General features: G+C 46.2%; 1 protein-coding gene across 1 annotated transcript; it reads right to left on the bottom strand.

Moving 5' to 3' along the window:
• Positions 1-8,682: 8,682 nt before the first annotated feature.
• Positions 8,683-10,008, bottom strand: LOC115319901 (legumain-like). The gene has a single exon (XM_042289099.1). The coding sequence runs from the start codon at positions 10,006-10,008 to the stop codon at positions 8,683-8,685; it is 1,326 nt and encodes a 441-aa protein (XP_042145033.1).
• Between the last annotated feature and the right edge of the window lie 427 nt (positions 10,009-10,435).

Raw genomic sequence — 10,435 nt, 5'->3', positions numbered from 1 at the left:
TCTGCTATCCCTATTTCCCCAATGCCTTCCCCAACGGAGAGGTTATTCCTCGAAACTGTGCCACTGTTTCTCTTTTTATTCGCGACTCCAGCGACCTATAGGGGGCGCCACCACCAAACAAACATGGCGGCTGAGTCCAGGTCGCGTCGGCTCGGCCGGGCCGCCTGAACAGGTGGCGCGTTCAATTTAACAGATTTTCTTTTGTTTAATGCCTAATTTTATAGGTATTTGAACTGAGACGGTTTAGTGTAGCCGGTGCACATAAACTTGCAGAGCATAGTTTTGTTTTCCAATTGTGTTTTTTGTTCTTTTCATGTCAAACTTTCGTTTCGGAGATTTCGTTCGAAACCGAAACTATGGGCTCTCGAGAGACGGTAATATACTAATCAGTTTTGATCATCTAAGGAAAGCGGCAATGAATGCAGAATTCTCCCACCGACAGTAATTTTCAGCCAACTCGGATGCCTCGATCATGCGACTTATCTGTCCGCGAAATCGAGCTTTTGTGCGTATCCGCGTTTAAGAAACAGCTCGAGTCGTCTGCTTGGTCAACAACACAGGCTGCAGGAAAATTACGAAAATTAAGCAAGCGCTTCTTGAGCCAAGGAGCATGTTAACCCGCCGGCACCCCACTAAGCAGCTGATACTTGTATTTCAATTCAGGTTTTAGTAGAAATCGAAAAGTCATTTTGATGAGCGGATTATGTATTATATTACGTACTATGGTCCCACTAAAGCGATATTAGTATATTCTTCGGTTTGAAATATGAGCTTAGTTAACTAGCTATTATGTGAACTTCTGAATAAAAATATATATAAGAGAGAGAGATACTAAGTTAAACTTAACCAAATGGTTCTAACCAGTAGCACGGAGACGAATGCGGACAAACTGAAGAGAGCCTTCATTGGAGATTCACGCAGAACCTCTCTGGCATTGAACTTGACTTCGAAACCTGAACAGAAAAAATGAGTATTTTTGTGGTCGGTCAGCCTGAGCAATGTAGACGTATATTGCTGCTGGCTTAATTCGACAGAGGTATAATATAAATATTGGAGGCTTGATAGATCATAATGCCGTGACAGCTTCTAACGTTGCGAGACGCGTCCCCCACCTTTTGAAAACAGATAATTTCCCTCATTCATCATTTGCAGCGAGCAAGTTTTCCTGAATCAAGTAATTGCGAAATCAGCCCAACTCCTTCAGTGTGGTCCAGAGGCTTTTTCGGCGGAAAGCAGCCAAGATGAATAGCCAACGCACCGACCGGCGTGGGTGGCTCAAACTTGAGGCTAATCGAACACAACCAAACTCAAGAAAAGCAGCTGTCGAACCTTCCATTCACTTGATTGCAGCATTGGTGTTCCCTCCAGTGAAATGCCTCGTCTGTCGTCCTCCCACTGTTCTACATCCTCATAAAGAAACCCCTTATCAGTTACCAAGTAGTCGTCATTTTGAATGTGATTCGAGACAGACAAGAAATCAAAACGTTTTTCCACGATTCCTCCCCATCCAAGAAATCGAAAACACGTGATGGAATGAAGCAATCTATCTGAGGCTTCACCACACTAATGAACACTCAGGCAAACTTAAGAAATTTTCGGACCTTCGTGAAATTACGCTGTTCGCCATCGCACCGACAACACGTGTCCGCGCAAGCCCCCAGAGATGCGGAGGGGCGCGGAGCGACCTGGACCGGCTGGTTCCCGGTTTTCCCGCTTGGTGGCGTCCGTTTTGCTGGAGTCGCGAATATGACAATACGCAGCCAGACTACATGAGGACGCTCAGAACAACCGCTGGGAAATTATACGCCTCGCAAGTGGGCTCATTTTCGTCTTCTGCGCATGAGAAAGGAAGTAGCGGTAACGTCAGAACGCCCAGCCCTAATTGGCTGATGGCGACCCCCTATCTGAGCGTCGTCTGCTCCTTTGCAACGTCGTCTGCTCCTTTGCAACGTCGTCTGCTCGCAACGTCGTCTGCGTCTGTCTTAACTTTCCTGCGACTTTCGGAAGTCGAGCGAGCTCGACTTCGCCTTTCAGAGAGGGCAGACGAAATAACTCGAGCGGCACGTTGTTTTTGTCCAACAACTAGCAGACGCGAATAAAGGAGGGGAAGTCAAAGGACTCACTGGCGAGGTTCCGAGGCGCCGAGGTTTGTTTGCTAAGAAGCGAGAGGTGAGCGTGTAAGTGTCCGCAAGTTCCCTCCCAAATACTTTTTCCCTCCTTTCGTGTGCCGCGAGACACCTCATTCTTTAACGGCGTCGGCGGGTTGGCGCAGCTAACGTCGTCTGCTTTACGTAGCCATGGCTGCTTTACCTTTCCTGCGTCTGTCGGAGATTCACCGCTTTTTCACCGGCGAGAGTCACCGTTGCCCCGGGAAACAAGGAGATAACAAGAGGAAGAAATTGACCTTTTAATATAAAATTGAGGTCAGCGATCAAGGTATGATACGGGAAGGGTTCACAAGGGTCGCGCGGGCATATTCCATTCAGCACGCATGCCGGTCGTGGGCAGACGGTCGCCGAGTCGCGGAGTGCCTGCTAGGCCTAACTGCCGTACTCCCTTGGTCGCGTTCGATGGAATCGTGGCCGTTGGAGCTTTTCCTGGGTGTTTCTGGATCCAGCGTTCTTGTTCGTCGTGGTCTTTTTCAAGTACTTTTTACTTTTTTCTTGCTGCTTGAAGTCGGGACGCGTGAGAAGCGCACGTAGAAAAATAAACGTCCGTGGGTCGTCGCGACCGCATCGCTGTCGGCCATGCTGACTTGATCGTAAGAAGTGCGTAAGACAGCTTCGGAGCTGTCGTAAGATTTCGTCGTAACCTGCGCAAAACGTACGATAATTTCGTTTCTTGAATACGAATTTGTTCTTAAGTTTTGTCTTACGCACATTTTTGGCGTAAGATCGTTCCGTGGCCTCTGCACTTCCGAAAGTCGCAGGAAATTCAAGAAAGACGCAGACGACGTAGCGAGCAGACGACGTTGCAAAGGAGCAGACGACGCTCAGATAGGGGGTCGCCATCAGCCAATCAGGGCTCGGCGTTCTGACGTCACCGCTACCCCCTGCGCAAGAAGCAGACGAACTTGCCCTCCGCATTGGAAAGAAATTCGAAATTACAGGTGAGTTTCTCCGTGACACTTGTTGCATGTCGTCTGTGTTGTGACAGATGTGTTGATTTGGTAATACTCTCGAAAGTAGCCTTGATCTCTGGTGCGCAGCCGGTGTTTCGGTAGTACCAACCAACACCTCGGTGCGCTACGGAAGGCCGTAGCGCTCCGAGGCGCCAAGATGCTCGAGGCTCCTGGACTCGAGGCACCAAGATGGCGGCTCAATGTTTTTTTATTTACTGTGGTCAGCATGAGGTTTTAGAAAGCATTTCTGTTTGTGTAAAAACAATCGAAAAAAGTTATTTTTATAGGAAATGTTATTCGAGATAAGTACAACAAGACAGGAGCGTGATGTTTTCATAAAGTTTTAGTTTACAAGGTTTTGCAGCAGAATTAATATTGCTTTTCTACAACTATGTCTCACAGCTGATTTCAGGTAGCGGTTAATTGCGGCGCGTCCGTTTGGGAGACGGGGGTCCGCATCCCTGAGACCCCTTCCTATGTTTCGGTGCCAAAATGGCCGATTAAGGCCAAGATAGAGCAGTCACAGCGGACCCTATCAAATGCGATACTCCCGAACCAATACAAGCAGCCGTGAAGTTTCACGAGTAGCCGCGGCGGCAGAAATGGCGGGGTTGCGATCGCCATTATTTCGGTTCTCGAGTACGGATCGGTGCCACTTTTTCAGAGCAGGATCTATGGCAGTTTCCCAAGTGAGTTGTTCTAGTAACGTTGGCTTCAGCATAGAGGCTCGACACAGGGGATGTACGGAACGCACCGGTGGCAAGTCGTATCCCCATGTGATGGATTGTATCCCATATTTTCAGTGTTGATGCACTCGCTGATCCATACACCAAACATCCCTAACTTAGGCGTTACCGTGAGATGGACCCGTAGATTGTTAGCGGGCACAAAGGGCCGGAACCCTAAGTCATGTAGGAGAAAATTGTATGAATATTAAGGGATTTATGGCATTTTAGTTTTAACGTTTTGATACGGTGGCTGAGAGCAGTGTTGGACAAAATACTCGATAAAAGTATTTAAGTTAAGTTACTAAATACCCGCGTCATAAAGTATTTAAAATACTACTCAAGTTACTTTCACTGCAAAGTATCTTGAGTAGAGTACAAATACTTAGAAATGTTTTTCAGTTACTTTTGAAGATACTTCCGCATTTCTTAATTTGTATCGACGTCACTGACAACGACAATTATACAGCTACGCAAATATGGGTTACCAGAATGGTTTATTAGCACGCAACAACACAAAACGGAAAAAAAAAGAAAAGTATGGTAGGGCTATTTAATGCAGTCCGACTATAAAGAGCAAAATATTGTCACGAATGGTAAATGATGAGGCGGCGAATAACTGAAGAAACTAAACGTTTAATGGGGCGAACTTGTTCCTAAAACAAAAGAGAGAAAGGCTAGCGTCGCAGGCGTCGTTGTCGGCGTAACAGCAGGATCGACCGCTGGGGCGAGACTGACTCCGGACCGCCACTCGGAGCACCTTTTGTACCCGCGTGTGTTTCTGGAACACTCGGCGAAGAAAGTTCGGCGCGTAGACATTCGTAACTCGATCAGACGACAAAATTCTCGAACTTACCGGTACGTCAAGTTGAAGAAATAAATAGAAGAGAAGTCCGCTTTCTGGTATCGAACCCGGAGCCTCCGCGCGAAAGCCAAGCGCGGTAACCATTCGGCCACGCGCTTGCTGGGCAACGCACATGGAAATATCGCTGATAGTGGTAACAAAACATTTCTGGGACAACAAGAAAGAGGTCGCTTTTGCTTCAGCTTCAGCGTTCGGCTCGAGTTCGTGTTCTCCGATGAGGGGGAGGAGGGGCTCTTTTGTTACCACTCCGGCCTGCATGAAGAATGCAGCATGCACCCTGCCCAGCTCAGCACATAAGCCCAAGTGGGTCAAGCTCGCATCGTCTGACGACTGCTTTCGAGGCAGATCCGGCACTTAACGTCACTTCACTAATTGTTGGTATTTTTTCATTACACTATGCCCCGCGCTTTATTAAAAAAATGACACGAACATGCCCACAAGGCCTGTGGGACTGTGCACAGGCCTTGTGTTGGGTAAACACCGAGGTGTGGGGGTGACAAACGGGTAAAAGCGCTTCGCCAATAGTGACATCGCTGAATATCACATCTTGCGGCGCACCTTAGACGCATCGTTTAACTACAATCCATATTCCCTATACGCTATAAAATTCACTATAAACGAACTTGGGACACGGTTATGAGTGAATGGATAACAAAGAGAACCCACATAATAGCCACGGCAGTGGTCGCACCCTCTTCAAAAAGGTCGTTTCCCGGTCTGCTTGCGCCTCAGGGCAAGCAGACCGGGATCTTTACTCCCGTAAAACCACACCTTTGGTTTGAGGATTTTTTTGAGGGGAAACTTTATAGAAACAAAAGGCGCCTTTGGGAAGGCGAGGGGAGAACCTTCATTGTACGAACTTTGGGCTGAAATATGACTCACTGTCGGCAAAAAAGCGATATTTTCACGAGCTCAGTCAAAGTCACCGTAGCTAATCGGAGCTAGAAACAGGAATCGGTTGCTTGAAAAAATTTTCACGTTTGCCCGTGCACGCCCACCCCACTTCATACCGAAAAACTCGGAAAATGGCGGAATGTCAAAAATGTATTTAAGATAAAGAGTACAAGATACTCGGAATTGTAATTAAAATAGAGTATTAAATACTCTCTCTATCAAAGGTATTTGCAAGATGCCAAGATACTCCAAAAAGTATTTAAGATACAGTATCTTGAGTAGAGTATTTGAGATAGGCACAAGTCTGGCTGAGAGCGCGCGCTTAGAGTGAAACATAAGCCATACAAACTTATACTCCGTTTTTATCTGATCTGGTGCATTGTATATGGCCAACGAGGGCATCGGCAACACTCAACGTTTTCGTGAAAAACGGAAGAAGTTTTCTGGGTGGACAACTTGAAACCTTCATTGTCAGCCCATCTTGACACATTATTAATTAGCCCCGAGAAGATGGAGTGGCTCCACTTGGCGACTTCTTGTCGTAACGTAGTAGCAAGGATCACGTGACCGCTTGTGCTCTTCGTTGACAGCATGCGGTTGAGGTTATCGTCCGCAATTTACGGTTAATTAGTAAACTCGAACGAGAGTTTAGGGTTGCCTTTGACCTAATCCTTTGGTTGTACTCAGAGGTCGGCATTTTTGGTTGAACTCACTCACATCTAGCTCTAAGCATAAAGTCGCGCTTTGTTGGGATACAAGGGCGCATCATCACAAGTGTGGTGGAGAAGTATTTTGTTCACGGTGTGGCAGTGTTTGTTCGCGACAGCTTCGTACAAGTATGGAGGGAGCGTCTGCATCGCTGTTTATTCATGTGTGAACTATTCTTATTCCAACACGGACCATCGTGTGTGTGTATCTTTTTTTCCTGCATAGCATATCGCGAACTTCTCGTTTAGGGTGCAAACTCTCGACAGTGTACAGAGTTCCTTTCTATAACGGGTGTGGATGGTCTCCAACAAATTATCACCTCGGCAACCCGTCGTGACGCGATATTAAATCTGTTTTTCACTAATAAACCCGAATGTGTGACGTACTACACTATCAAGGAGCATATGAGTGATCATGCTTTGATTCAAATCGAAACATCATTAGGAGTAACGCGCTCTAAAAATACGCCGAAAGAGATATTCACATTTTCACGAACCAATATTGAAGGACTGACAGTAGCCATAACGAACTTTGAACGGTATTACGTCTTACCAAATTGTGACCGATCCGCAAGTGAAAACTGACTGCTCATTCAAAATACTTTCATAAAACTACTCGAAATATTTGTTCCCAAAACTTCAGTTCGATGTGATGATGCATCTTCCTGGTTTAATAACAATTTAGAACGTATGTTAAATAAAAAGAAAAGATTATTCGGAAATGCGAACAAAACAAATAATTTTGATGTTTGGTCATCATACCACTCCTTCACAAAATTGTGTAAAAGCGAAATAAAGAAAGCGAAATTGTCAAATTATCATCACTGGTGCTAATTCTAGCATTTTTATTTAACAGGTTAGAAAATAAAAAAAATAGTGTAAAATCAATAAAACATTTTAGCTAGTCGGAGAAATCCATGTAAGATGATATTAATTGTGGGTATAGCATATGGTGCTATCAAAGTCGTGACTTTTGACAATCGAAACTTTCGAATTGGCCGCTAACCTTCCGGACCAAGTGCCCCAAAATAAAAATATTACAATAAAAAAAGTCCCGTTTTTTATCACAAATTAATAACCAAATTATTTTATTTTATTTTTATGCGCCGATGTTTTGCCAATCTCAGCCTTCGCAGTTCGAAGGAACCCCTAGCCGCTTGCTGGTCTGCTCACTGAGCGAGTTTTGTGGGCGTTGGATGGCCGGTGAAGAACAATAGCGAGTTTCAGTCTTGCGTTTACCAGCGAACGCAAGCATTGTGAGTTTGCTTTAGCGTTGCGCGTTTTACACTGCGAGTAAGCAAAGCCTAAAATTTCCGGCCTTCGAAACCAATCACGCACAAAAAATTGGCGCAGTACTGCCGCGCGTTCCCTGTCCGCGATTGGTTCAGTCGGTGACAGCAAACAAACAAACGCAGTAGGGTGGAAAGTTGGGCTAGTTGGTAGTTATTCATCTTGGTTTTAAAAGCGCACAAAAGACGAGGACAGAGTAAGAAACACAAACGACGGACGAGCGCTCACTCGCAATTGATAGGTTTTATTGGAACCTCAGAACATGGTATATTGCATTCCTCTATCCTGTGGCAAAGTGTACGTGGGCCAAACTGGTCGCTGTGTTAATGAAAGGCTTAGGGAGCACCGTGCCTCTCTTCGAGCGACTCTGTCGGGCCACCTGGCTGTCCACTGTGACAGGTGCGGCTGCTCTCCAGCGTTCGGTGACACAAATATTTTGGGCACGTATAAAGAACAGAGGGCGAGAGAGATCTTGGAGGCCTTTCAGATAGCTTCTCGGGGAGAGGGATGCATAAGCCAACCCTCCCTTGCACTGACTGAGGCCGAGGTGGCGTTTCTATAGACAACGACACGTGTCAACACGTAAACATCGTGATTTTACAGTTTTTAAGGTGTATAGTTTGACAACAAGGAGCTGCGGTGCGCATGAGCGATTGGGGGGGGGGGGGGGGGGGGATGCTTTTTTTTGTGTCTTCTGAGGTTCCAATAAAATCTATCAGTTGCGAGTGAGCACTCGTCCATCGTTTGTGTTTCTTAATCTGTCCTCGTCTTTTGTGCGCTTTTAAAACCAAGATGAAACAAACGCAGAAACGCGATCAGCGCTGTGACGTCACACTTTTTGCGATGTTTGATTGGCTCTACCAAATTATGACGTCGGCTGCGGTCGAACCTAAAGTAAAACGGAGTTTAGTGGCTTACTTTTTCAAAGCTGCATACTCTAAATATTTCACCTAGTTTGCCTTTCCCAAAGCAAAGCAAAGGCATAAAATAAAGGGCACGCGCACGCGTGGATGAATTTATTGATTAGTGTGTTAGATCAACCAGAAAAATGAAGAGGCTAAATCAACGGGAAGTACAACACTAGACGATGCCGACGACCGTTGGATGCGTGCAGACATTGTCCATCGCTTCGCAAATCTGACTGACGGAAATTTTTTGTTCGCACATGTGGACGAGCAAGTGCAAGTGGGTGACAGCGTGAGGGTTAGTTGAGAGTTCAAAGCACGTGGCGTCGAAGTATCGCACGGCTTGCTCGTAGCAGATGTGGTCCCTCAGAGGAATCTTCGCCTCGAGCAACTGCTCAGTCTTCTCAGCATCACCGAGCGTCACAAACGACACCAGCTCCACCATTTTTTCCTTCAGGAAAGCACGGCTTCGAAGAATTTCTTCGAGCTCGTGCTTCAGTGAAAGCTTGATCTGAGGGTCCGTCGCCTTCTGAAGTTTCTTGCGAACAATGGCAATGGGCACATCCCTGCTGTCGACGGCATCCAAGGGTGCAAAGGGCAAATTTATGGAAAGAGCAGACTTGGCGCCTTGGAAATCACTGACCTTCAGGTTGGCTATCTTCAAGTCACCAAATTCTATGACGTGACTCGTGTTGGTCTGAGATCTGACGAACTTGAACTGTTCCTGGAGGGTTACCATGTCCAGACCCTCGCGATCAGAGTGTTTCATCCAATTGACGCTGTACAAATTTCCCAAAAATGTTTTTCTGGAATCGTCCCAATAACAGGCGTAGGATTTTTCGTCACTGTTGGCCGCCGTCGTCGCATACACGTTGATGTCGTCTGGCAAGAGGTTTTCGAACATTGACCCGGAGTAACAAGCTTCGGGGTAGAAGACCAGTTTTCCAAACGCTTTCTGCTCGTGCATCAGTTTTATGACACGGATCAAGTTTGTCGCTTGAAGGTAGTCGTTCGGGAAAACAATTAGGCCAGGACTACCATGATCAGAAAAGTAGACGAACACGTGGTCGTTTGGACCACTTGCGATTACCTTCCCGCTGCCTCCTTCGATTTTCTTACCCTGCAGGATGCTCAAGAAGTTCTCCGGAGTGACGAGGTCTCCCGCGTAGTCCTTGGGCACTCCTTCGTAAACGTTGGAGCCATTGGGATGGTTGAGGATGATTCCGGGCGTTGGATTGGATGGGTCTTGAGCGATGTCGTCGTACATCATAACCACTATGTGTTCATCTGAAATGCCGTGGTTGTGCAGAACATGGTACGCGTGACAGATGTCTGCCTGGTGGCGATAGTCACTATATCCCTTAGATCCCGCCACCAGAAGGGCCCAGTGCTTTGCGTCAGCACTTGCTTGGGCATTGGAAGTAGGTGCGAAGGATGCGATTGCAACAAGGAAAAGAATAGCTACAGCCAGGGGCGAAATAATTGACCGTAGTGAAAGCATGGTGACTGCAGTCAAAGTACCCCATTTGCCACTTCTGACGGCGTTTTTAAAGAGTACGTTACCTAAGTATACTGATTTTAATTTCTTCGAATGGTGACACCGGTCACGGGACAGATTCAAGATTACCCGGAATCCTGATACCGATTGTGCGTTGTAAGATTATATTGTTTTAGTGCTGTTCTACTCGTCGCACAGAACACCTTTGAGTCAAGCTTCCAGATAGCGTCCGGTGCGCTGATAACCCTACTAGTGGCTCACTATCTGGAGGCAGCTTTTTCACTTTAGACATTTTTGCAGGCTTAGAGTGTTCCTAAATATCAAAAAAGCTATAGAAGAATTACTCGTTTATGACGAAACAATTATACGAAAAAAATGTTACGTCTACAGTTCCGATGTATCTGCTTTTTTTTCTTTTCGAGAACTGATC

The sequence above is a fragment of the Ixodes scapularis genome, unplaced genomic scaffold, assembly GCF_016920785.2.
Source record: "Ixodes scapularis isolate PalLabHiFi unplaced genomic scaffold, ASM1692078v2 PGA_scaffold11__112_contigs__length_91849675, whole genome shotgun sequence".
Taxonomy (NCBI): domain Eukaryota; kingdom Metazoa; phylum Arthropoda; class Arachnida; order Ixodida; family Ixodidae; genus Ixodes; species Ixodes scapularis.
The sequence above is the reverse complement of the archived record's forward strand: the minus strand, read 5'-3'. Positions and strand labels throughout refer to the sequence as shown.

Bases quoted from the DNA above. Each gene is read 5' to 3' on its own strand.
- LOC115319901 (XM_042289099.1), bottom strand. From the start codon at position 10,008: ATGCTTTCACTACGGTCAATTATTTCGCCCCTGGCTGTAGCTATTCTT.